Raw genomic sequence first — 25311 nt, forward strand, 5'->3', positions numbered from 1 at the left:
ACTTACATGGCAGTGCCACAAGTAAGTGGTACTATCATTACTATCTTATATCTTTTGGCATGAAAATGTGTATCACTACGACCGAGATTCAATAAACCATTCCTTTAGGTGCAAGACCATTGAAGGTATTATTCAATAATTAGAGTAACCATTATTCTCCTTAAATGAATAACCGTTGCGATAGACATAATCCAATCATGTCTATGCTCAACGCAAACACCAAATCTCGATGGTAGAGGGAGCGTGCGATGCTTGATCATATCAACATCGGAAACACTTCCAACACATATCGTCAGCTCACCTTTAGCTAGTCTCCGTTTATGCCGTAGCTTTTATTTCGAGTTACTAACACTTAGCAACCGAACCGGTATCTAATACCCTGGTGCTGCTAGGAGTACTGGTAAAGTACACATTAACATAATGTATATCCAATATACTTCTATCGACCTTGCCAGCCTTCTCATCTACCAAGTATCTAGGGTAATGCTGCTCCAGTGGTTGTTCCCCTTATTACAGAAGCACTTAGTCTCGGGTTTGGGTTCAACCTTGGGTTTCTTCATTGGTGCAGCAACTGATTTGCCGTTTCATGAAGTATCCCTTCTTTCCCTTGCCCTTCTTGAAACTAGTGGTTTCACCAACCATCAACAATTGATGCTCCTTCTTGATTTCTACTTTCGCGGTGTCTAACATCGCGAATACCTCAAGGATCATCATATCTATCCTTGATATGTTATAGTTCATCACGAAGCTCTTGCAGCTTGGTGGCAATGACTTTGGAGAAACATCACTATCTCATCTGGAAGATCAACTCCCACTCGATTCAAGTGATTGTTGCACTCAGACAATCTGAGCACAAGCTCAACAATTGAGCTTTTCTCCCTTAGTTTGCAGGCTTAGAAAATCGTCGGAGGTCTCATACCTCTTGACGTGGGCACGAGCCTGAAATCCTAATTTCAGCCCTCGAAACATCTCATATGTTCCGTGACGTTTCGAAAAACGTCTTTGGTGCCTCTACTTAAACCTTTTAACTGAACTATCACGTAGTTATCAAAACGTGTATGTCCGATGTTCGCAACATCCACAAACGACGTTTGGGGTTCAGCACACTAAGCGGTGCATTAAGGACATAAGCTTTCTTCTGATCGCATAATCGCTACTGTCAACTTTCAACTATATTTTCTCTAGGAACATATCTAAAACAGTAGAACTAAAGCGCGAGCTACGACATAATTTGCAAAAAGGTCTTTTGACTATGTTCAAGATAATTAAGTTCATCTTATGAACTCCCACTCAGATAGACATCCCTCTGGTCATCTAAGTGATTACATGATCCGAGTCAACTAGGTCGTGTCCGATTATCACGTGAGACGGACTAGTCATCATCGGTGAACATCTTCATGTTGATCGTATCTGCTATACGACTCATGCTCGACCTTTCGGTCTCCGTGTTCCGAGGCCATGTCTGTACATGCTAGGCTCGTCAAGTTAACCCTAAGTGTTTTCGCTGTGTAAAACTGTCTTACACCCGTTGTATGTGAACGTAAGAATCCATCACACCCGATCATCACGTGGTGCTTAGAAGCGACGAACTGTAGCAACGGTGCACAGTTAGGGGAGAACACTTCTTGAAATTGTTGTAAGGGATCATCTTATTTACTACCGTCGTTCTAAGCAAACAAGATGCATAAACATGATAAACATCACATGCAATCAAATAGAGTAGTGACATGATATGGCCAATATCATATAGCTCCTTTGATCTTCATCTTCGGGGCTCCATGATCATCTTGTCACCGGCATGACACCATGATCTCCATCATCATGATCTCCATCATCGTGTCTTCATGAAGTTGTCACGCCAACGACTACTTCTACTTCTATGACTAACGCGTTTAGCAATAAAGTAAAGTAGTTTACATGGCATTCTTCAATGACACGCAGGTCATACAATAAATAAAGACAACTCCTATGGCTCCTGCCGGTTGTCATACTCATCGACATGCAAGTCGTGAATCCTATTACAAGAACATGATCAATCTCATACATCACATATCATTCATCACATTCTTCTTGGCCATATCACATCACATAGCATACCCTGCAAAAACAAGTTAGACGTCCTCTAATTGTTGTTTGCATGTTTTACGTGGCTGCTATGGGTTTCTAGCAAGAATGTTTCTTACCTACACAAGACCACAACGTGATATGCCAATTGCAATTTACCCTTCATAAGGACCCTTTTCATCGAATCCGTTCCGACTAAAGTGGGAGAGACTGGCACCCGCTAGCCACCTTATGCACCAAGTGCATGTCAATCGGTGGAACCTGTCTCACGTAAGAGTACGTGTAAGGTCGGTCTGGGCCGCTTCATCCCACAATACCGTCGAAACAAGATTGGACTAGTAACGGTAAGCATATTGAACAACATCAACGCCCACAACTACTTTGTGTTCTACTCGTGCAAAGAATCTACGCAATAGACCTAGCTCATGATGCCACTGTTGGGGAACGTAGCAGAAATTCAAAATTTTCCTACGTGTCACCAAGATCTATCTATGGAGAAACCAGCTACGAGTAGAAGGAGAGTGCATCTACATACCCTTGTAGATCGCTAAGCGGAAGCGTTCAAGTGAACGGGGTTGATGGAGTCGTACTCGTCGTGATTCAGATCACCAATGATCCTAGTGCCGAACGGACGGCACCTCCGCGTTCAACACACGTACAGCTCGGCCATGTCTCCCACGCCTTGATCTAGCAAGGAGAGAGGGAGAGGTTGAGGAAGACTCCATCCAGCAGCAGCACAACAGCGTGGTGGTGCTGGAGGAGCGTGGCAATCCTGCAGGGCTTCGCCAAGCACCTACGGGAGAGGAGGAGGTGTCACGGGAGGGAGGGAGGCACCAAGGGCTCCGGTATAGATTCCCTCCCTCCCCTCCACTATATATAGGGGCAAGGGAGAGGGGGGAGGCGCAGCCTTGCCCCTTCCTCCAAGAAAGGGGTGCGGCCAAGAGGGGGGGGGGAGGAGTCCATCCTCCCCAAGGCACCTCGGAGGTGCCTTCCCCCTTGAGGACTCTTCCCTCTAGGGTTCCCTAGGCGCATGGGCCTCTTGGGGCTGGTGCCCTTGGCCCATGTAGGCCAAGGCGCACCCCCTACAGCCCATGTGGCCCCCCGGGGCAGGTGGCCCCACCCGGTGGGCCCCCGGGACCCTTCCGGTGGTCCCGGTACAATACCGATGACCCCGAAACTTGTCCCGATGGCCGAAACAGGACTTCCTATATATAAATCTTTACCTCCGGACCATTCCAGAACTCTTCGTGACGTCTGGGATCTCATCCGGGACTCCGAACAACATTCGGTAACCACATACAAGCTTCCTTTATAACCCTAGCGTCATCGAACCTTAAGTGTGTAGACCCTACGGGTTCGGGAGACATGCAGACATGACCGAGACGTTCTTCGGTCAATAACCAACAGCGGGATCTGGATACCCATGTTGGCTCCCACATGTTCCACGATGATCTCATCGGATGAACCACGATGTCAAGGACTCAATCGATCCCGTATACAATTCCCTTTGTCTAGCGGTATTTTACTTGCCCGAGATTCGATCGTCGGTATACCGATACCTTGTTCAATCTCGTTACCGGCAAGTCTCTTTACTCGTTCCGTAACACATCATCCCGTGATCAACCCCTTGGTCACATTGTGCACATTATGATGATGTCCTACCGAGTGGGCCCAGAGATACCTCTCCGTTTACACGGAGTGACAAATCCCAGTCTCGATCCGCATAAAACAATAGATACTTTTGGAGATACCTGTAGTGCACCTTTATAGTCACCCAGTTACGTTGTGACGTTTGATACACCCAAAGCACTCCTACGGCATCCAGGAGTTACACGCTCTCATGGTCAAAGGAAGAGATACTTGACATTGGCAAAGCTCTAGCAAACGAACTACACGATCTTTGTGCTATGCTTAGGATTGGGTCTTGTCCATCACATCATTCTCCTAATGATGTGATCCCGTTATCAACGACATCCAATGTCCATAGCCAGGAAACCATGACTATCTGTTGATCACAACGAGCTAGTCAACTAGAGGCTTACTAGGGACATGGTGTTGTCTATGTATCCACACATGTATCTGAGTTTCCTATCAATACAATTATAGCATGGATAATAAACGATTATCATGAACAAGGAAATATAATAATAACACTTTTATTATTGCCTCTAGGGCATATTTCCAACACCTTCCGCATCCAATACCTTGAAGAACATCAAGGAGGCGCCATCGTATTCGAGATGGATTACGAGGGCGCCTCCTGTCTGACAGACCCATCCGACCTCGCCCCAGCCACGGGTCAGGAAGACCTTGTCCGGGGCGACAACCTCGACCTCCGCCTCAGTCGCGTGGGTGTTGCAGTCGGTGTGCTGCAGCCAGAGCTCCCGAGGCCCCCTCGGCGGAATCTCGAAGGCAAAGGAGGGAGGAAGGCGAATCCAAGATCGAGGAGGCATGGCGGCGTGAAGCACAAGCTCGCGAGAGGAGCCCTCGGCATGAACTCCAGGGGGAACAACACGCACCGCCATGACTCGCCGGCGTCGACGGCGGCACCGTCAGTGTCGCTCGACGCCTTCTTCTCCAGGGCCCTCGATTCGGGCGTACAAGGGCAGCGGAAACCCAGATAGCGGCCGCTCGTACCAGGGCCTCGACGCCTTCTGCCGAGCACCCTCATCTCGGCGGCAGGGGACTGGCCGCTTCTTCGGCGGAAGCGGGTCGGGACCCTCTCGGGGGGCCTTTCCCTTCTCTTCAGCGGAAAACCGGCGGATCGACGCCATTGGCGTAAGGTGGAGCAAGGGAGAGGTGAATAAGAAGAGGCGGAGCAGGGAGAGATGGACTGGAAGGGCTCGTGCCGTTCCATACTTATAGCGGAAGGAGGCCAACCGTCGGCCACCATGATCGCAGGTAATCATGACCCGTTTTTGCATGCAGGGACTTGTCAAGTCATGCGGTTGCCGAGGCGTCGTGGGGAAGCGGGGACGCCCATTTCTAATCAATCACCATGCGACACCCAAGGCTGCAGGCTATTGGGGCCCGCGGCGCTTCGCACTTGCCCCTTCGCCTCTCTGCTAAGCCAAGTCCAGGCGCGCCTTGGGCTCGGGGGCTACTGTCGGTGTTCTGGGAATGGGAGTCCCCAGACTTGCCTGCCTGCGGCCTGCGGCGTGGCTCAAGCGGAGGCCCAGTGTAGCCCAGCTTCATTGGCTCAAGCTCAAGACCCTCACGAGGGGCCAGGCCTCACGGGGCGGACGACAGGAAGCTTCCTCAGGAGTGAAGGAAATATGCCCTAGAGGCAATAATAAAGTTATTATTTATTTCCTCATATCATGGTAAATGTTTATTATTCATGCTAGAATTGTATTAATCGAAAACATGATACATGTGTGAATACATAGACAAACTTAACGTCACTAGTATGCCTCTACTTGACTAGCTCATTAATCAAAGATGGTTATGTTTCCTAGCCATAGACATGTGTTGTCATTTGATTAATGGGATCACATTATTAGGAGAATGACGTGGTTGACTTGACCCATTCCGTTAGCTTAGCACTTGATCGTTTAGTATGTTGCTATTGCTTTCTTCATGACTTATACAAAGTTCCTACAACTATGAGATTATGCAACTCCCGTTTATTGGAGGAACACTTTGTGTGCTACCAAACGTCACAACATAACTGGGTGATTATAAAGGAGCTCTACAGGTGTCTCCAAAGGTACATGTTGAGTTGGCGTATTTCGAGATTAGGTTTTGTCACTCCGATTCTCGGAGAGGTATCTCTGGGCCCTCTCGGTAATGCACATCACTATAAGCCTTGCAAGCAATGTAGCTAATGAGTTAGTTACGGAATGATGCATTACATAACGAGTAAAGAGACTTGCCGATAACGAGATTGAACTAGGTATTGGATACCGACGATCGGATCTCGGGCAAGTAACATACCAATGACAAAGGGAACAACATATGTTGTTATGCAGTTTGACCGATAAAGATCTTCGTAGAATATGTAGGAGCCAATATGAGCATCCAGGTTTCGCTATTGGTTATTGACCGGAAACAGTTCTAGGTCATGTCTACATAGTTCTCAAACCCGTAGGGTCCGCAAGCTTAAGGTTTCGATGACAGTTATATTATGAGTTTATGAGTTTTGATGTACCGAAGTTTGTTCAGAGTCTCGAATGAGATTACGGACATGACGAGGAGTCTCGAAATGGTCGAGACATGAAGACTGATATATTGGAAGCCTATATTTGGATATCGGAATTGTTCCGGGTGAAATTGGGATTTTACCGGAGTACCGGGAGGTTACCGGAACCCCCCGGGGGGCTTAATGGGCCTACATGGGCCCTAGTGAAGAGGAAGAGAGGAGGCAAGGGTTGGCCGCGCCCCCTCCCCCCTAGTCCGAATAGGACAAGGAGAGGGGGGGGCGGGCCCCCCCTTTCCTTCCTCTCTTCCTCCTCCTTCCCCCCTTCTCCTTCTCCAACTAGGAAAGAAGGGAGTCCTACTCCCGGTGGGAGTAGGACTCCCCCTTGGCGCGCCCTCCTTGGCCGGCCGCCCCCTCCCCCTTGGCTCCTTTATATACGGGGGCAGGGGGCACCTCTAAGACACAACAATTGATCTCCAAGATCTCTTAGTCGTGTGCGGTGCCCCCCTCCACCATAGTCCTCGATAATATTGTAGCAGTGCTTAGGCGAAGCCCTGCGACGGTAGAACATCAAGATCGTCACCACGCCGTCGTGCTGACGGAACTCTTCCCTGACACCCTGCTGGATCGGGGTTCGGGGATTGTCATCAAGCTGAACGTGTGCTAGAACTCGGAGGTGTCGTAGTTTCGTTGCTTGATCGGTCGGGCCGTGAAGACGTACGACTACATCAACCGTGTTGTTCACACGCTTCCGCTTTCGGTCTACGAGGGTACACGGATAACACTCTCCCCTCTCGTTGCTATGCATCACCATGATCTTGCGTGTGCGTAGGATTTTTTTTGAAATTACTACGTTCCCCAACAGTGGCATCCGAGCCTGGTTTTATGCGTAGATGTCATATGCACGAGTAGAAACAAGTGAGTTGTGGGCGATAGAAGTCATACTGCTTACCAGCATGTCATACTTTGGTTCAGCGGTATTGTGAGATGAAGCGGCCCGGACCGACATTACGCGTACGCTTACGCGAGACTGGTTTCACCGTTACGAGCACTCGTGCTTAAAGGTGACTGGTGGGTGTCTGTCTCTCTCACTTTAGTTGAACCGAGTGTGACTACGCCCAGTCCTTGCGAAGGTTAAAACAGCACTAACTTGACGAACTATCGTTGTGGTTTTGATGCGTAGGTAAGAATGGTTCTTGCTCAGCCCGTAGTCGCCACGTAAAATTTGCAACAACAAAGTAGAGGACGTCTAACTTGTTTTTGCAGGGCATGTTGTGATGTGATATGGTCAAGACGTGATGCTATATTTTATTGTATGAGATGATCATGTTTTGTAACCAAAGTTATCGGCAACTGGCAGGAGCCATATGGTTGTCGCTTTATTGTATGAGATGCAAACGCCCTGTAATTGCTTTACTTTATCACTAAGTGGTAGCGATAGTCGTAGAAGCAATAGATGGCGTAAACGACAATGATGCTACGATGGAGATCAAGGTGTCGCGCGGGTGACGACGGTGATCACGACGGTGCTTCGGAGATGGAGATCGCAAGCACAAGATGATGATGGCCATATCATATCACTTATATTGATTGCATGTGATGTTTATCCTTTATGCATCTTATCTTGCTTTGATTGACGGTAGCATTTTAAGATGATCTCTCACTAATTATCAAGAAGTGTTCTCCCTGAGTATGCACCGTTGCGAAAGTTCTTCGTGCTGAGACACCACGTGATGATCGGGTGTGATAGGCTCTACGTTCAAATACAACGGGTGCAAAATAGTTGCACACGCGGAATACTCAGGTTAAACTTGACGAGCCTAGCATATACAGATATGGCCTTGGAACATGGAGACCGAAAGGTCGAACATGAATCATATAGTAGATATGATCAACATAGTGATGTTCACCATTGAAACTACTCCATCTCACGTGATGATCGGACATGGCTTAGTTGATTTGGATCACGTGATCACTTAGATGACTAGAGAGATGTCTGTCTAAGTGGGAGTTCTTAAGTAATATGATTAATTGAACTTAAATTTATCATGAACTTAGTACCTGATAGTATTTTGCTTGTCTATGTTTGTTGTAGATAGATGGCTCGTGTTGTTGTTCCGTTGAATTTTAATGCGTTCCTTGAGAAAGCTAAGTTGAAAGATGATGGTAGCAACTACACGGACTGGGTCCGTAACTTGAGGATTATCCTCATTGCTGCACAGAAGAATTACGTCCTGGAAGCACCGCTGGGTGCCAGGCCTGCTGCAGATGCAACTGACGATGTTAAGAACGTCTGGCAGAGCAAAGCTGATGACTACTCGATAGTTCAGTGTGCCATGCTTTACGGCTTGGAACCGGGTCTTCAACGATGTTTTGAACGTCATGGAGCATATGAGATGTTCCAGGAGTTGAAGTTAATATTTCAAGCAAATGCCCGGATTGAGAGATATGAAGTCTCCAATAAGTTCTATAGCTGTAAGATGGAGGAGAATAGTTCTGTCAGTGAACACATACTCAAAATGTCTGGGTATAATAATCACTTGATTCAACTGGGAGTTAATCTTCCTGATGATAGTGTCATTGACAGAATTCTTCAATCACTGCCACCAAGCTACAAGAGCTTCGTGATGAACTATAATATGCAAGGGATGGACAAGACTATTCCCGAGCTCTTCGCAATGCTAAAGGCTGCGGAGGTAGAAATCAAGAAGGAGCATCAAGTGTTGATGGTCAATAAGACCACCAGTTTCAAGAAAAAGGGCAAAGGGAAGAAGAAGGGGAACTTCAAGAAGAACAGCAAACAAGTTGCTGCTCAAGAGAAGAAACCCAAGTCTGGACCTAAGCCTGAGACTGAGTGCTTCTACTGCAAGCAGACTGGACACTGGAAGCGGAACTGCCCCAAGTATTTGGCGGATAAGAAGGATGGCAAAGTGAACAAAGGTATATGTGATATACATGTTATTGATGTGTACCTTACTAATGCTCGCAGTAGCACCTGGGTATTTGATACTGGTTCTGTTGCTAATATTTGCAACTCGAAACAGGGACTACGGATTAAGCGAAGATTGGCTAAGGACGAGGTGACGATGCGCGTGGGAAATGGTTCCAAAGTCGATGTGATCGCGGTCGGCACGCTACCTCTACATCTACCATCGGGATTAGTTTTAGACCTAAATAATTGTTATTTGGTGCCAGCGTTAAGCATGAACATTATATCTGGATCTTGTTTGATGCGAGACGGTTATTCATTTAAATCAGAGAATAATGGTTGTTCTATTTATATGAGTAATATCTTTTATGGTCATGCACCCTTGAAGAGTGGTCTATTTTTATTAAATCTCGATAGTAGTGATACACATATTCATAATGTTGAAGCCAAAAGATGCAGAGTTGATAATGATAGTGCAACTTATTTGTGGCACTGCCGTTTGGGTCATATCGGTATAAAGCGCATGAAGAAACTCCATACTGATGGACTTCTGGAATCACTTGATTATGAATCACTTGGTACTTGCGAACCGTGCCTCATGGGCAAGATGACTAAAACGCCGTTCTCTGGAACTATGGAGCGAGCAACTGATTTGTTGGAAATCATACATACTGATGTATGTGGTCCAATGAATATTGAGGCTCGCGGCGGGTATCGTTATTTTCTCACCTTCACAGATGATTTGAGCAGATATGGGTATATCTACTTGATGAAACACAAGTCTGAAACATTTGAAAAGTTCAAAGAATTTCAGAGTGAAGTGGAAAATCATCGTAACAAGAAAATAAAATTTCTACGATCTGATCGTGGAGGAGAATATTTGAGTTACGAGTTTGGTTTACATTTGAAACAATGCGGAATAGTTTCGCAACTCACGCCACCCGGAACACCACAACGAAATGGTGTGTCCGAACGTCGTAATCGTACTTTACTAGATATGGTGCGATCTATGATGTCTCTTACTGATTTACCGCTATCGTTTTGGGGTTATGCTTTAGAGACGGCCGCATTCACGTTAAATAGGGCACCATCAAAATCCGTTGAGACGACGCCTTATGAACTGTGGTTTGGCAAGAAACCAAAGTTGTCGTTTCTTAAAGTTTGGGGCTGCGATGCTTATGTGAAGAAACTTCAACCAGATAAGCTCGAACCCAAATCGGAGAAATGTGTCTTCATAGGATACCCAAAAGAGACTATTGGGTACACCTTCTATCACAGATCTGAGGGCAAGATTTTTGTTGCTAAATTCGGATCCTTTCTAGAGAAGGAGTTTCTCTCGAAAGAAGTGAGTGGGAGGAAAGTAGAACTTGATGAGGTAACTGTACCTGCTCCCTTATTGGAAAGTAGTTCATCACAAGAACCGGTTCATGTGACAACTACACCAATCAGTGAGGAAGCTAATGATATTGATCATGAAACTTCAGATCAAGTTACTACCGAACCTCGTAGGTCTACCAGAGTAAGATCCGCACCAGAGTGGTACGGTAATCCTATTTTGGAAGTCATGTTACTTGACCATGGCGAACGTACGAACTATGAGGAAGCGATGATGAGCCCAGATTCCGCAAAATGGCTTGAGGCCATGAAATCTGAGATGTGATCCATGTATGAGAACAAAGTATGGACTTTGGTTGACTTGCCCGATGATCGGCAAGCCATCAAAAATAAATGGATCTTCAAGAAGAAGACTGACGTTGATGGTAATGTAACTGTCTACAAAGCTCGACTTGTTGCGAAAGGTTTTCGACAAGTTCAAGGAGTTGACTACGATGAGACTTTCTCACCCGTAGCGATGCTTAACTCTGTCTGAATCATGTTAGCAATTGCCGCATTTTATGATTATGAAATTTGGCAAATGGATGTCAAAACTGCATTCCTGAATGGATTTCTGGAAGAAGAGTTGTGTATGATGCAACCGGAAGGTTTTGTCGATCCAAAAGATGCTAACAAAGTGTGCAAGCTCCAGCGATCCATTTATGGACTAGTGCAAGCATCTCGGAGTTGGAATAAACGCTTTGATAGTGTGATCAAAGCATATGGTTTTATACAGACTTTTGGAGAAGCCTGTATTTACACGAAAGTGAGTGGGAGCTCTGTAACATTTCTGATATTATATGTAGATGACATATTGTTAATTGGAAATGATATAGAATTTCTGGATAGCATAAAGGGATACTTGAATAAAAGTTTTTCAATGAAAGACCTCGGTGAAGCTGCTTACATATTGGGCATCAAGATCTATAGAGATAGATCAAGACGCTTAATTGGACTTTCACAAAGCACATACCTTGATAAAGTTTTGAAAATGTTCAAAATGGATCAGGCAAAGAAAGGGTTCTTGCCGGTATTACAAGGTGTGAAGTTGAGTCAGACTCAATGCCCGACCACAGCAGAAGATAGAGAGAAAATGAAAGATGGTCCCTATGCTTCAGCCATAAGCTCTATCATGTATGCAATGCTGTGTACCAGACCTGACGTATGCTTAGCAATAAGCTTGGCAGGTAGGTACCAAAGTAATCCAGGAGTGGAGCACTGGACAGCGGTCAAGAATATCCTGAAATACCTGAAAAGGACTAAGGATATGTTTCTCGTTTATGGAGGTGACAAAGAGCTAGTCGTAAATGGTTACGTCGATGCAAGCTTTGACACTGATCCGGACGATTCTAAATCGCAAACCGGATACGTGTTTTTATTAAATGGTGGAGCTGTAAGTTGGTGCAGTTCTAAACAAAGCGTCGTGGCGGGATCTACATGCGAAGCAGAGTACATAGCTGCTTCGGAAGCAGCAAATGAAGGAGTCTGGATGAAGGAGTTCATTTCCGATCTAGGTGTCATACCTAGTGCATCGGGACCAATGAAGATCTTCTGTGACAATACTGGTGCAATTACCTTGGCAAAGGAATCCAGATTCACAAGAGGACCAAGCACATCAAGAGACGCTTCAATTCCATCCGGGACCAAGTCCAGGTGGGAGACATAGAGATTTGCAAGATACATACGGATCTGAATGTTGCAGACCCGTTGACTAAGCCTCTTCCACGAGCAAAACATGATCAGCACCAAGACTCCATGGGTGTTAGAATCATTACTGTGTAATCTAGATTATTGACTCTAGTGCAAGTGGGAGACTGAAGGAAATATGCCCTAGAGGCAATAATGAAGTTATTATTTATTTCCTCATATCATGATAAATGTTTATTATCATGCTAGAATTGTATTAACCGGAAACATGATACATGTGTGAATACATAGACAAACTTAATGTCACTAGTATGCCTCTACTTGACTAGCTCATTAATCAAAGATGGTTATGTTTCCTAGCCATAGACATGTGTTGTCATTTGATTAATGGGATCACATCATTAGGAGAATGACGTGATTGACTTGACCCATTCCGTTAGCTTAGCACTTGATCGTTTAGTATGTTGCTATTGCTTTCTTCATGACTTATACAAAGTTCCTACAACTATGAGATTATGCAACTCCCGTTTACTGGAGGAACACTTTGTGTGCTACCAAACGTCACAACGTAACCGGGTGATTATAAAGGAGCTCTACAGGTGTCTCCAAAGGTACATATTGAGTTGGCGTATTTTGAGATTAGGTTTTGTCACTCTGATTGTCGGAGAGGTATCTCTGGGCCCTCTCGGTAATGCACATCACTATAAGCCTTGCAAGCAATTTAGCTAATGAGTTAGTTACTGAATGATGCATTACGTAACGAGTAAAGAGACTTGCCGGTAACGAGATTGAACTAGGTATTGGATACCGACGATCGAATCTCGGGCAAGTAACATACCGATGACAAAGGGAACAACGTATGTTGTTATGCGGTTTGACCGATAAAGATCTTCGTAGAATAAGTAGGAGCCAATATGAGCATCCAGGTTCCGCTATTGGTTATTTACCGAAAACAGTTCTAGGTCATGCCTACATAGTTCTCGAACCCGTAGGGTCCGCACGCTTAAGGTTTCGATGATAGTTATATTACGAGTTTATGAGTTTTGATGTACCGAAGTTTGTTCAGAGTCCCGAATGAGATTACGGACATGACGAGGAGTCTCGAAATGGTCGAGACATGAAGATTGATATATTGAAAGCCTATATTTGGATATCGAAATTGTTCCGGGTGAAATTGAGATTTTACCGGAGTACCGGGAGGTTACCGGAACCCTCCTGTGGGCTTAATGGGCCTACATGGGCCCTAGTGAAGAGGAAGAGAGGAGGAAAGGGCTGGCCGCCCCCTCCCCCCTAGTCCAAATAGGACAAGGAGAGGGGGGCGGCGCCCCCCCATTCCTTCCCCTCTTCCTCCTCCTTCCTCCCTTCTCCTTCTCCAACTAGGAAAGAAGGGAGTCCTACTCCTGGTGGGAGTGGGACTCCCCCTTGGCGCACCCTCCTTGGCCGCCCCCCCTTGGCTCCTTTATATACGGGGGCAGGGGGGCACCTCTAAGACACAACAATTGATCTCCAATATCTCTTAGCCATGTGCGGTGCCCCCTCCACCATAGTCCTCGATAATATTGTAGCGGTACTTAGGCGAAGCCCTGTGACGGTAGAACATCAAGATCGTCACCACGCCGTCGTGCTGACGGAACTCTTCCCCGACACCCTGCTGGATCGGAGTTCGGGGATCGTCATCGAGCTGAACGCGTGCTAGAACTCGAAGGTGCCATAGTTTCGGTGCTTGATCGGTCGGGCCGTGAAGACGTACAACTACATCAACCGCGTTGTTCAAACGCTTCCGCTTTCGGTCTACGAGGGTACGTGGACAACACTCTCCCCTCTCGTTGCTATGCATCACCATGATCTTGCGTGTGCGTAGGATTTTTTTTGAAATTACTACGTTCCCCAACAAGGAGCAACCTCATCAGGTGGGCTCGCGAGGAGGCGGAGAGATCAAGGCAGGGTACCTCACGAGGTGCCCGTGACGCAAGCCATGACGATCGGGTGCCAGGCGGGCGCCGGCCTGCGTAGTGTTCTTGTTTCCCCTTGGGTGCAAAGGGGGCAAGCACAGGCTAAGGCATCAGGCAAAGGTTACCGTTTCGGTGCAACAAGATCAAGACCAGCAGAATGGCAGGATGGAGGTCATCATGGAGCCCAGGACGGCGTCACCGTGAGAGTCTTTGGCAGTCGAAGACCAACTTTAATCTGGACAAGTGTACTAGATGTTCCCCTTCAAAATGGCCAATTATTGCCGCCCTTCCCGCTCATTATTTGGGAAGAGGCCCAAGGCCTCCCTTTATAAATAGAGCTAGCCACCACAGAGTAGGCAACGAGGTTTTTGGGGTAGACTAGAGAGAGAGAGGCGACTGAACTCACCCAAGCAGTTCATCTCACCAGCCCAAGAACAGCCCCTCGCGAGGCCGTTCTCTCTTTGTATTGTTCATCGTCAGCCCCTGAGGCAATCCACCACACCACACACTAGAGTAAGGTATTACACCACAATGGTGGCCTGAACCAGTATAAACCTCGTGTCCCTTGTGTGTTCTTCTGTCTAGCCTAGATTCCTTGCGAGGCTTCGAGTCGTGAGTCGGTAGGGGAAAGATCTTCGTGCGCACCGTAGAGTTCGAACCTTAAGGGTCTGCTGGAACCGGAAACCCGACAGTGAGTAAGTCATCTTAGGTTGTACACCGTGACCAAGAAGGAGGGGAAAGAGCGCTGTTATATGTACGATCAAACTCCATACGATTTTATGTACGAGCAGACTGTTCTGATGTAGTGGGCCCAAACGTTGGGAACGGGCCTGTATCTTGTCGTACAAAATCGTATGGGAAAAATATTGTACGCAAGGCAGTTTGGGAGGAAAAAACAAGAGAACTTAATGTTCATTTGCTAATTAATAGAATTGCATGCAATGAACTAACCACTGCATGTCGTGTTTGATAATCTCAAGTCATTAAAAACATGCACACTCCACATCTCTTATTGGTTGATATGTCAAGAAACAAGAAATGAGATAGAATTTAACGCATCGCGCCTAAGTGTTTTGGGATTATTTGGTTTTCGTAATATGGGATGGAGCAGGTCACCAAACAATACTTTAAACAATTCCGAATTCAAAAATATCTCTGTCCCAGCTACGAATCCAAACATCTTTCTTGACCGACAAAATCCTACTGTAATTCGGAGGGCTCAACTCAGTCACAGAAACCTCCCCAAATTCAAGGGTTTACACATAAACCGCACGCCGCCGCCGCCGCCGCCGCCCAGACTCTCGTCTCCCGGTCGTGATGATGGTTCCACTCGATCCATGCAACAAGCCCACCTCGCAGCGCCGCATCACGGAGGGCGACACCGTCGTGGTGTACGAACGGCACGACTCGATGCGCGCAGTCACCGTCAGCGCCGCCGGCGTACTGCAGAACCGATTCGGCGTCTTCCGCCACGCCGACTGGCTCGGCCGCCACTTCGGATCCAAGGTATTCAGCAGCGGCGGTGTCGGGGGCAAGGGCGGTCGCAAGGCCGGCGGCGGGTTCGTCCACCTCCTCGCGCCCACCCCGTTGCTTTGGACGCTTGTGCTCAGCCACCGGACACAGATCCTCTACATTGCCGATATCAGCCTCGTGGTTGCCTACCTCGAGCTCGTCCCTGGGTGCGTCGTGCTGGAGTCCGGGACGGGCAGCGGTTCGCTCACCACCTCTCTGGCCCGCGCCGTCGCGCCGCATGGGCGCGTGTACACGTTTGATTTCCACGACCAGAGGGCAGACTCGGCAAGGTAAGCAAACACCTGAGGGCTAATTAACATCTCAGAGGTGATTGTCTGCTTGCTTCACAAATCAAAGCTCAGGAGTCTCTACGAGATTCGATTTAGACTATTATGTGGAAACTAACAACCTTACATGTGCAGCATAGTTTTTGGATCTGTATTTGCAATACAGAGCATGGGAACAATGCACAAGAAGGATGATTTTGATGTTTTTCTTGCATGGGTTTTCTAAACTTGTTTTGCAGTATATAGAACTATTAGTTTGTAAATGAGCGAGCTTAGATATGAGAACAGATACAATCAGAAACAATCTGTTAAACATCTGTGACATGGTATTGGATACAAACATACAATAGATTGCCTGCAATTACAAATAAGATATACAAGATTTAAGAAAACCCATGCTTTGTTGCCTAAAAACTATCCATGTCTTTGCAACATCTAGGGTTTATCAAACTTTCAAGGGTGACCTCTTAAACGGCACAAAGATATGACTTCAGTATCACTTCTTTTTCAAGCAGCACTTGCAACTCAGAGTACAGTGACATCAATTGAAGTACAACTGTATGATTTCATAGGGGGCAGCCTGGTGCACGCAGTTCCCGCTTGCGCAGGGTCTGGGGAAGGGTCCGACCACTTTGGGTCTATAGTACGCAGCCTTTCCCTGCATTTCTGCAAGAGGCTATCTCCAGGACTCGAACCCGTTACCTCATGATTTCACAAATAATGCAATATATATTTTACAAGAGCACAGAAGCCTCTGGCTAGCTACTACCTATCTTTGCGGTAATAGATAGTATTTGTGATCATTTGACATGTGAGCGCAGTAGCCTCTTGATTTGCCTCATGGAGCATCTGGAAGGAGAGGAACCGGGAAGTATTCACGGCCCAAAAGATGTCCCACTGTGAGGTGGCGCGTCTTGCTTTGGGAGATTTCTGTATGCATAGACCTAGTAGGTTCCTCTTGCGTGAGTAATCCGCATGTGGTTCCTCTTAGCTTTATCCTTCAAAAAGCCCGGTGTAAATACCTGTAACAATTTCTTTTCTTCTATTTGAAAGGCAGTGCTCCTGCCGGTTACTTGGAAAAAAAATGTTGCTACAAGGCTGAATGTTTTTGTCAGTCATGTGGTTTAATTGATATATGCTTTGTGCTATTGTGACTTGAGCTCCTTTGGTAAATAGGGAAGATTTTGAGAAGAATGGCCTAAGCAGCCTTATTACAGTTGCTGTTCGGGACATACAAGGAGAAGGATTCCCAGATGAGTACTCTGGAGCTGCTGATGGTGTGTTCCTGGACTTACCCCAGCCTTGGTTGGCAATACCGTCAGCTGGTACAATGCTACGACAAGATGGTGTTCTATGCTCCTTTTCACCTTGCATTGAACAAGTACAGCGTGCTTGCGAAACTATGAGGTCTTGTTTCACAGGTTGGTATGTTGCTCTGAATTTGTTACTTATGCTAGAAACTTTATAATGTTCTGATACGAGTGAACATGATTCACAGACTCGTATAGTTACTTCAGTTAGAAACTTTATGGAGTTGACACTGAATGGAGTTAGGCTGTACTTTTCCCAGCTGGTTCTTTTCCAATGATCTGTCTGAAACTGTCATTTCTCACAAGGGTGGGTCTGGCGCAGTGGTAGAGTCTCTCCACTTGTGTGTGGCCTTGAGGTCCTGGGTTTGAACCAGCCTCCTCGCAGAATTATTGTGCAAGGGGTAAGGCTGTCTAGAAATTCCCTTCCTCGGACCCACCTTGTGTGAGAGCTTTCAGCACTGGGTACGCCCTTGTGATGAACTCGCTTGATTGATTTGTAATATAGCTCAATTTTGGTATGCTTATTTCAGAGGTACGATAACATACATAATTGTAAGTTCTTGTGCATTTGCAGTCCAAGCATAAGCCTGGAGTGTTCAAAAAGTTTGTTGTGGTCATCTAAAGTTGTGGGGTATTTATCTGAAGTCTATCGGAAACCTGCATACGTAAAAATGCTCCGAATTAGTTACCGAAGCAGATTCATTGACTCGAGCATAATTTTAATCTCATTTCTGCCTCTTTCATACAATCTCTTCCACGGGCACAGATTGCCACATCCCTATCATCTCCCATGTCACGTATATAGTTCTAATTTGTTTATGTGTTTTAATGGTTTCTTTAATGGACTCACCATGATTTAGTGCACGAGACATTGCATCCTGGAGTTCTTGGTTTTTGTTGATGATTGAACCGTGAATGATAAAATGATCATAGTTTATCCTGTTTAGGGGAAAATAAATAACTACAGAACTTGCCTAAAAGTATGGCGATCTCTTATTCCTGAGTTACTCCGTTTCAAGAATAGTGCGCAGGCAGAAAGTTTATTTTTCATACTGTTGTGTTGTGCAGATATTAGAACTTTTGAAATTCTTCTTCGCACCTATGAAGTACATGAAGGTGCTCTGAAGAGTGCAACCGCCAACGAAGCCTCTAGCGAGGGTTCTTCACTTCCTGGGAAGAAACGGAAAATTCGGTCAGCTGGAGAAGCCTTAGACAGCACTCAGACATCCTCTGTTATTGCTAGGCCTTGCAGCACAGCTAGAGGACACACTGGCTACTTGACGTTTGCAAGGAAAAGTGTGCATGGGAGCCAAACTGGGGCCACTGAAGTTTGCCCCACATCTTAGACCAGTAAAAATGCACATTGGTGCCCGAATTTTTCCCATCCGAAGTATGCGCTGTTATTCCTTCATTCATAGTGCACACCGCTGCAGAATTCCTCTAACCTGCACTGAGTTGTAACCATTTGCGGACGTGGTAGGGAGAATATTATGCCTTAGGGAACAACAAAGTGTGAAGCAAAGTCGTGGCGTGATGCGGCCAGTGGATCTACTTGATGAATTATGATATGGTCGTAGCCAATGGGCATGATACCTTCAGATTGTTGTGAACGGCGTTGTAGTAACTATCGAACTTATAAATGATTTATATATCTATCTTTGTCTTTGTGATCTCAACGTATATCTGTAACGTCATCTCTGCATGCAGGCCTTAGTTTTCTATGCTAGTTTTGGTCATCTTTCATTTGGTTTGATGCGTTGAGCTTGACATCGTCTTGTGCTGATAGCGTAAGTGCTATGCTGCACACAGTTGAAAAAACATCGTCCTCCTCTCTCGTCTCCTTCGTGGAGTTACATCAAACTCCAATCGAGCTAGATGATTTCTAGTATGATTGACTATAGTAATCGCATGGAAATCGATACGTACAAGATTCTTGTGACAGGTTAGGTTGCTTGAGAAGAAAAGCAAAGCGGAATTACTCGCTGAGAGATGAACCACGAAAGAGATACGTACAAAATTCTGAATGTTCTCAAGACATGTATCCGTTATCCCTAAAAATTTCAAATCTAAAACCAAAATACACATTAAGAAACAAAAAGACAAATCTACTCCCTCGGTCCTGTAATATAAGATGTTATTACAATCAATACGTGAGTATATTCGTTGTAATAACATCTTATATTATGTGATGGAGGAGTAGATGTGAATAGTGTTTCTTTTTTTTGACACTATACATGGTGTATATGTCATTTTTGTTTTTCTATGTGCGTTTCAAACTTGGATTTGGACTTCCGGGAGGATGTAGCAATAAATGTCTTGTGAGCGCCCACAAAAAAATTGGAATCTTTTTGAAACATTCAAATTTATGTTTTGTACCTTGGAGCATGGCAGCATATGAGTGTATGCTACTGAGGGCCGATTACTAGTGTACCTAGTGTTCGCTTTTACATACAAAACATTTTTTTTGGCTGTCTAGCGTTGTGCTAAAAGTGTAGTATCTACACCTTCTTATAACAATACTCCTACTAAAAGCATCTTCAACGCCAATCATACAAAATATTTTTAGCCATCCAACACGAGGCCAGCCCAGTCTAGATGTCCAAAATCTCACACACCAGCCGCAAATCGGGGGCCATCAGTCTAGACGCCCAAAATCTCACAAACCAGCCCCAAGTAGAGCGTCCGGACGTCCGCCACATCGAACTCCGACACCCTAAACCCACCCCAAACACACTCTTCGCTCCGCTTATCGGCTGATTCTTGAACCTCCGCGCATTCACACAGCTTGGCCAGTTGTCTGCCTACTCGCATTCACGCCGGCGCGCTGCCTAAGAGGCCTATTCTGGCTGCCCACATTCAACCTGCACTACTCAAACTATTTAAAGCAGGTTGGCCACCCCTAAAAATGCACCTCCGAGCCCATCCGAGTCCCTTGGTCCGCTGTCCGAGTCCACTCCCTGCCGTCCAAGTGCACAGTGTTGGAAATATGCCCTAGAGGCAACAATAAATTAGTTATTATTATTATATTTCCTTGTTCATGATAATCGTTTATTATCCATGCTATAATTGTATTGATAGGAAACCCAAATACATGTGTGGATACATAGACAACACCATGTCCCTAGTAAGCCTCTAGTTGACTAGCTCGTTGATCAATAGATGGTTACGGTTTCCTGACCATGGACATTGGATGTCGTTGATAACGGGATCACATCATTAGGAATGATGTGATGGACAAGACCCAATCCTAAGCCTAGCACAAAGATCATGTAGTTCGTATGCTAAAGCTTTTCTAATGTCAAGTATCATTTCCTTAGACCATGAGATTGTGCAACTCCCGGATACCGTAGGAATACTTTGGGTGTACCAAACGTCACAACGTAACTGGGTGGCTATAAAGGTGCACTACGGGTATCTCCGAAAGTGTCTGTTGGGTTGGCACGAATCGAGACTGGGATTTATCACTCCGTGTGATGGAGAGGTATCTCTGGGCCCACTCGGTAGGACATCATCATAATATGCACAATGTGACCAAGGGGTTGATCACGAGATGATGTGTTACGGAACGAGTAAAGAGACTTGCCGGTAACGAGATTGAACAAGGTATCGGGATACCGACGATCGAATCTCGGGCAAGTACTATACCGGTAGACAAAGGGAATTGAATACGGGATTGATTGAATCCTCGACTTCGTGGTTCATCCGATGAGATCATCGTGGAACATGTGGGAGCCAACATGGGTATCCAGATCCCGCTGTTGGTTATTGGCCGGAGAGTTGTCTCGGTCATGTCTACGTGTCTCCCGAACCCGTAGGGTCTACACACTTAAGGTTCGATGACGCTAGGGTTATAGGGAATAGATGTACGTGGTTACCGTATGTTGTTCGGAGTCCCGGATGAGATCCCGGACGTCACGAGGAGTTCCGGAATGGTCCGGAGGTAAAGATTTATATATGGGAAGTCCTGTTCTGGTCACCGGAAAAGTTTCGGGTGCTATCGGTAACGTACCGGGACCACTGGGAGGGTCCCGGGGGTCCACCAGGTGGGGCCACCGGCCCCAGAGGGCTGCGTGGGCCAAGTGTGGGAAGGGACCAGCCCCAGGTGGGCTGGTGCGCCCCCCCACCAGGGACCAAGGCGCCTAGGGTTTGGGGAACCCTAAAGGGGGGGGGGAGGGCGCCCCCTTGCCTTGGGGTGCAAGGCAACCCCCTCTGGCCGCTGCCCCCTCCTCAGATTAGATCTGAGGGGGCCGGCCCCCTCTCCCTTGCCCCTATATATATGTGGGGGGTGGGAGGGCAGCCGCACCCAAGTTCTGGCGCAGCCCTCCCCCTCTCTCAAGTCCTCCTCCTCTCCCACGGTGCTTGGCGAAGCCCTGCAGGATTGCCACGCTCCTCCTTCACCACCACGCCGTCGTGCTGCTGCTGGACGGAGTCTTCCCCAACCTCTCCCTCTCTCCTTGCTGGATCAAGGCATGGGAGACGTCACCGGGCTGCATGTGTGTTGAACGCGGAGGTGTCGTCCGTTCGGCACTAGGATCATCGGTGATTTGGATCACGACGAGTACGACTCCATCAACCCCGTTCACCTGAACGCTTCCGCTTAGCGATCTACAAGGGTATGTAGATGCACTCCCCTTTCCCTCGTTGCTAGATTACTCCATAGATTGATCTTGGTGATGCGTAGAAAATTTTGAATTTCTGCTACGTTCCCCAACAGTGGCATCATGAGCTAGGTCTATGCGTAGTTTCTATGCACGAGTAGAACACAAGTTGTTGTGGGCGTTGATTTTGTTCAATATGCTTACCGTTACTAGTCCAATCTTGTTTCGACGGTATTGTGGGATGAAGCGGCCCGGACCGACCTTACACGTACACTTACGTGAGACAGGTTCCACCGACTGACATGCACTTGTTGCATAAGGTGGCTAGCGGGTGCCAGTCTCTCCCACTTTAGTCGGATCGGATTCGATGAAAAGGGTCCTTATGAAGGGTAAATAGCAATTGACATATCACGTTGTGGTTTTGCGTAGGTAAGAAACGTTCTTGCTAGAAACCCATAGCAGCCACGTAAAACATGCAAACAACAATTAGAGGACGTCTAACTTGTTTTTGCAGGGTATGCTATGTGATGTGATATGGCCAAAAGAATGTGATGAATGATATGTGATGTATGAGATTGATCATGTTCTTGTAATAGGAATCACGACTTGCATGTCGATGAGTATGACAACCGGCAGGAGCCATAGGAGTTGTCTTAATTTATTGTATGACCTGCGTGTCAATGAACAACGCCATGTAATTACTTTACTTTATTGCTAAACCGTTAGCCATAGTAGTAGAAGTAATAGTTGGCGAGACAACTTCATGGAGACACGATGATGGAGATCATGATGATGGAGATCATGGTGTCATGCCGGTGACGATGATGATCATGGAGCCCCGAAGATGGAGATCAAAAGGAGCAAAATGATATTGGCCATATCATGTCACTTTTTGATTGCATGTGATGTTTATCATGTTTATGCATCTTATTTGCTTAGAACGACGGTAGTAAATAAGATGATCCCTCATTAAAATTTCAAGAAAGTGTTCCCTCTAACTGTGCACCGTTGCGAAAGTTCGTTGTTTCGAAGCACCACGTGATGATCAGGTGTGATAGATTCTAACGTTCACATACAACGGGTGTAAGCCAGATTTACACACGCGAAACACTTAGGTTAACTTGACGAGCCTAGCATGTACAGACATGGCCTCGGAACACAAGAGACCGAAAGGTCGAGCATGAGTCGTATGGTAGATACGATCAACATGAAGATGTTCACCGATGATGACTAGTCCGTCTCACGTGATGATCGGACACGGCCTAGTTGACTCGGATCATGTAATCACTTAGATGACTAGCGGGATGTCTATCTGAGTGGGAATTCATAAGATGAACTTAATTATCCTGAACATAGTCAAAAGGTCTTTGCAAATTATGTCGTAAGCTCGCGCTTTAGTTCTACTGTTTAGATATGTTCCTAGAGAAAATTCAGTTGAAAGTTGATAGTAGCGATTATGCGGACTAGGTCCGTAAACTGAGGATTGTCCTTGTTGCTTCGAAGAAGGCTTATGTCCTTAATGCACCGCTCAGTGTGCTGAACCTCGAACGTCGTCTGTGGATGTTGCGAACATCTGACACACACGTTTTGATAACTACGTGATAGTTCAGTAATGTTAAACGGTTTAGAGTTGAGGCACCGAAGACGATTTCGAAACGTCGCGAAACATATGAGATGTTTCGAGGGCTGAAATTGGGATTTCAGGCTCGTGCCCACGTCAAGAGGTATAAGACCTCCGACGAGTTTCTTAGCCTGCAAACTAAGGGAGAAAAGCTCAATCGTTGAGCTTGTGCTCAGATTGTCTGAGTACAACAATCACTTGAATCAAGTGGGAGTTGATCTTCCAGATGAGATAGTGATGTTTCTCCAAAGTCATTGCCACCAAGCTACTAGAGCTTCGTGATGAACTATAACATATCAGGGATAGATATGATGATCCTTGAGATATTCGCGATGTTTGACACCGCGAAAGTAGAAATCAAGAAGGAGCATCAATTGTTGATGGTTGGTGAAACCACTAGTTTCAAGAAGGGCAAGGGCAAGAAGGGATACTTCATGAAACGGCAAATCAGCTGCTGCTCTAGTGAAGAAACCCAAGGTTGAACCCAAACCCGAGACTAAGTGCTTCTGTAATAAGGGGAACAACCACTAGAGCAGAATTACCCTAGATATTTGGTAGATGAGAAGGCTGGCAAGGTCGATAGTAGTATATTGGATATACATTATGTTAATGTGTACTTTACTAGTACTCCTAGTAGCACCAGGGTATTAGATACCGGTTCGGTTGCTAAGTGTTAGTAACTCGAAATAAAAGGCTGCGGAGTAAACGGAGACTAGCTAAAGGTGAGCTGGCGATATGTGTTGGAAGTTTTTCCAAGCTTGATGTGATCAAGCATCGCACGCTCCCTCTACCATCGAGATTGGTGTTAAACCTAAGTAATTGTTATTTGGTGTTTGCGTTGAGCATAGACATGATTGGATTATGTCTATCGCAATACGGTTATTCATTTAAGGAGAATAATGGTTACTCTGTTTATTTGAATAATACCTTCAATGGTCTTGCACCTAAAATGAATGGTTTATTGAATCTCGATCGTAGTGATACACATGTTCATGCCAAAAGATATAAGATAGTAATGATAGTACCACCTACTTGTGGCACTGCCATGTAAGTCATATTGGTATAAAACGCATGAAGAAGCTCCATGTTGATGGATCTTTGGACTCACTCGTTTTTGAAAAGTTTGAGACATGCGAACCATGTCTATTGGTGTATATGCATGAAGAAACTCCATGCAAATGGACCGTTTGGACTCACTTGATTTTGAATCACTTGAGACATGCAAATCATACCACATGGGCAAGATGACTGAAAGCCTCGTTTTCAGTAAAATGGAACAAGAAAGCAACTTGTTGGAAGTAATACATTTTGATGTGTGCAGTCCAATGAGTGCTGAGGCACGCAGTGGATATCGTTATGTTCTTACTTCACGGATGATTTGAGTAGATACTGAGTATATTTACTTGATGAAACACAAGTCTGAATTATTGAATGGTTCAAGTAATTTCAGAGTGAAGTTGAAGATCATCGTGACAAGAGGATAAAATGTCTATGATATGATCATAGAGATGAGTATCTGAGTTACGAGCTTTGGCACGCAATTAAGACATTGTGGAAATTGTTTCACAATTAATACCGCCTGGAACACCATAGTGTGATGGTGTGTCCGAACATCATAGTTGCACCCTATTGGATATGGTGCGTACCATGATGTCTCTTATCGAATTACCACTATCGTTCATGGGTTAGGCATTAGAGACAACCGCACTCACTTTAATAGGGCACCACGTAATTCCGTTGAGACGACACCGTTTGAACTATGGTTTGGAGAAACCTAAGTTGTCGTTTCTTAAAAGTTTGGGGCTGCGACGCTTATGTGAAAAAGTTTCAGGTTGATAAGCTCGAACCCAAAGCGGATAAAATGCATCTTCATAGGACA

The 25311-nt window shown here is 45.9% G+C and overlaps 1 protein-coding gene across 1 annotated transcript; it reads left to right on the forward strand.

Annotated features, from left to right (window-relative positions):
* The first annotated feature begins 15311 nt into the window (after positions 1 to 15311).
* On the forward strand, positions 15312 to 18889 carry LOC123045217 (tRNA (adenine(58)-N(1))-methyltransferase catalytic subunit trmt61a). The gene is made up of 3 exons (XM_044468181.1): positions 15312 to 15906; positions 17080 to 17324; positions 18282 to 18889. The coding sequence occupies exons 1-3, from the start codon at positions 15422 to 15424 to the stop codon at positions 18557 to 18559; spliced, it is 1008 nt and encodes a 335-aa protein (XP_044324116.1). The 5' UTR covers positions 15312 to 15421; the 3' UTR covers positions 18560 to 18889.
* Positions 18890 to 25311: the final 6422 nt, after the last annotated feature.

The sequence above is a fragment of the Triticum aestivum genome, chromosome 2B (assembly GCF_018294505.1).
Source record: "Triticum aestivum cultivar Chinese Spring chromosome 2B, IWGSC CS RefSeq v2.1, whole genome shotgun sequence".
NCBI lineage: Eukaryota > Viridiplantae > Streptophyta > Magnoliopsida > Poales > Poaceae > Triticum > Triticum aestivum.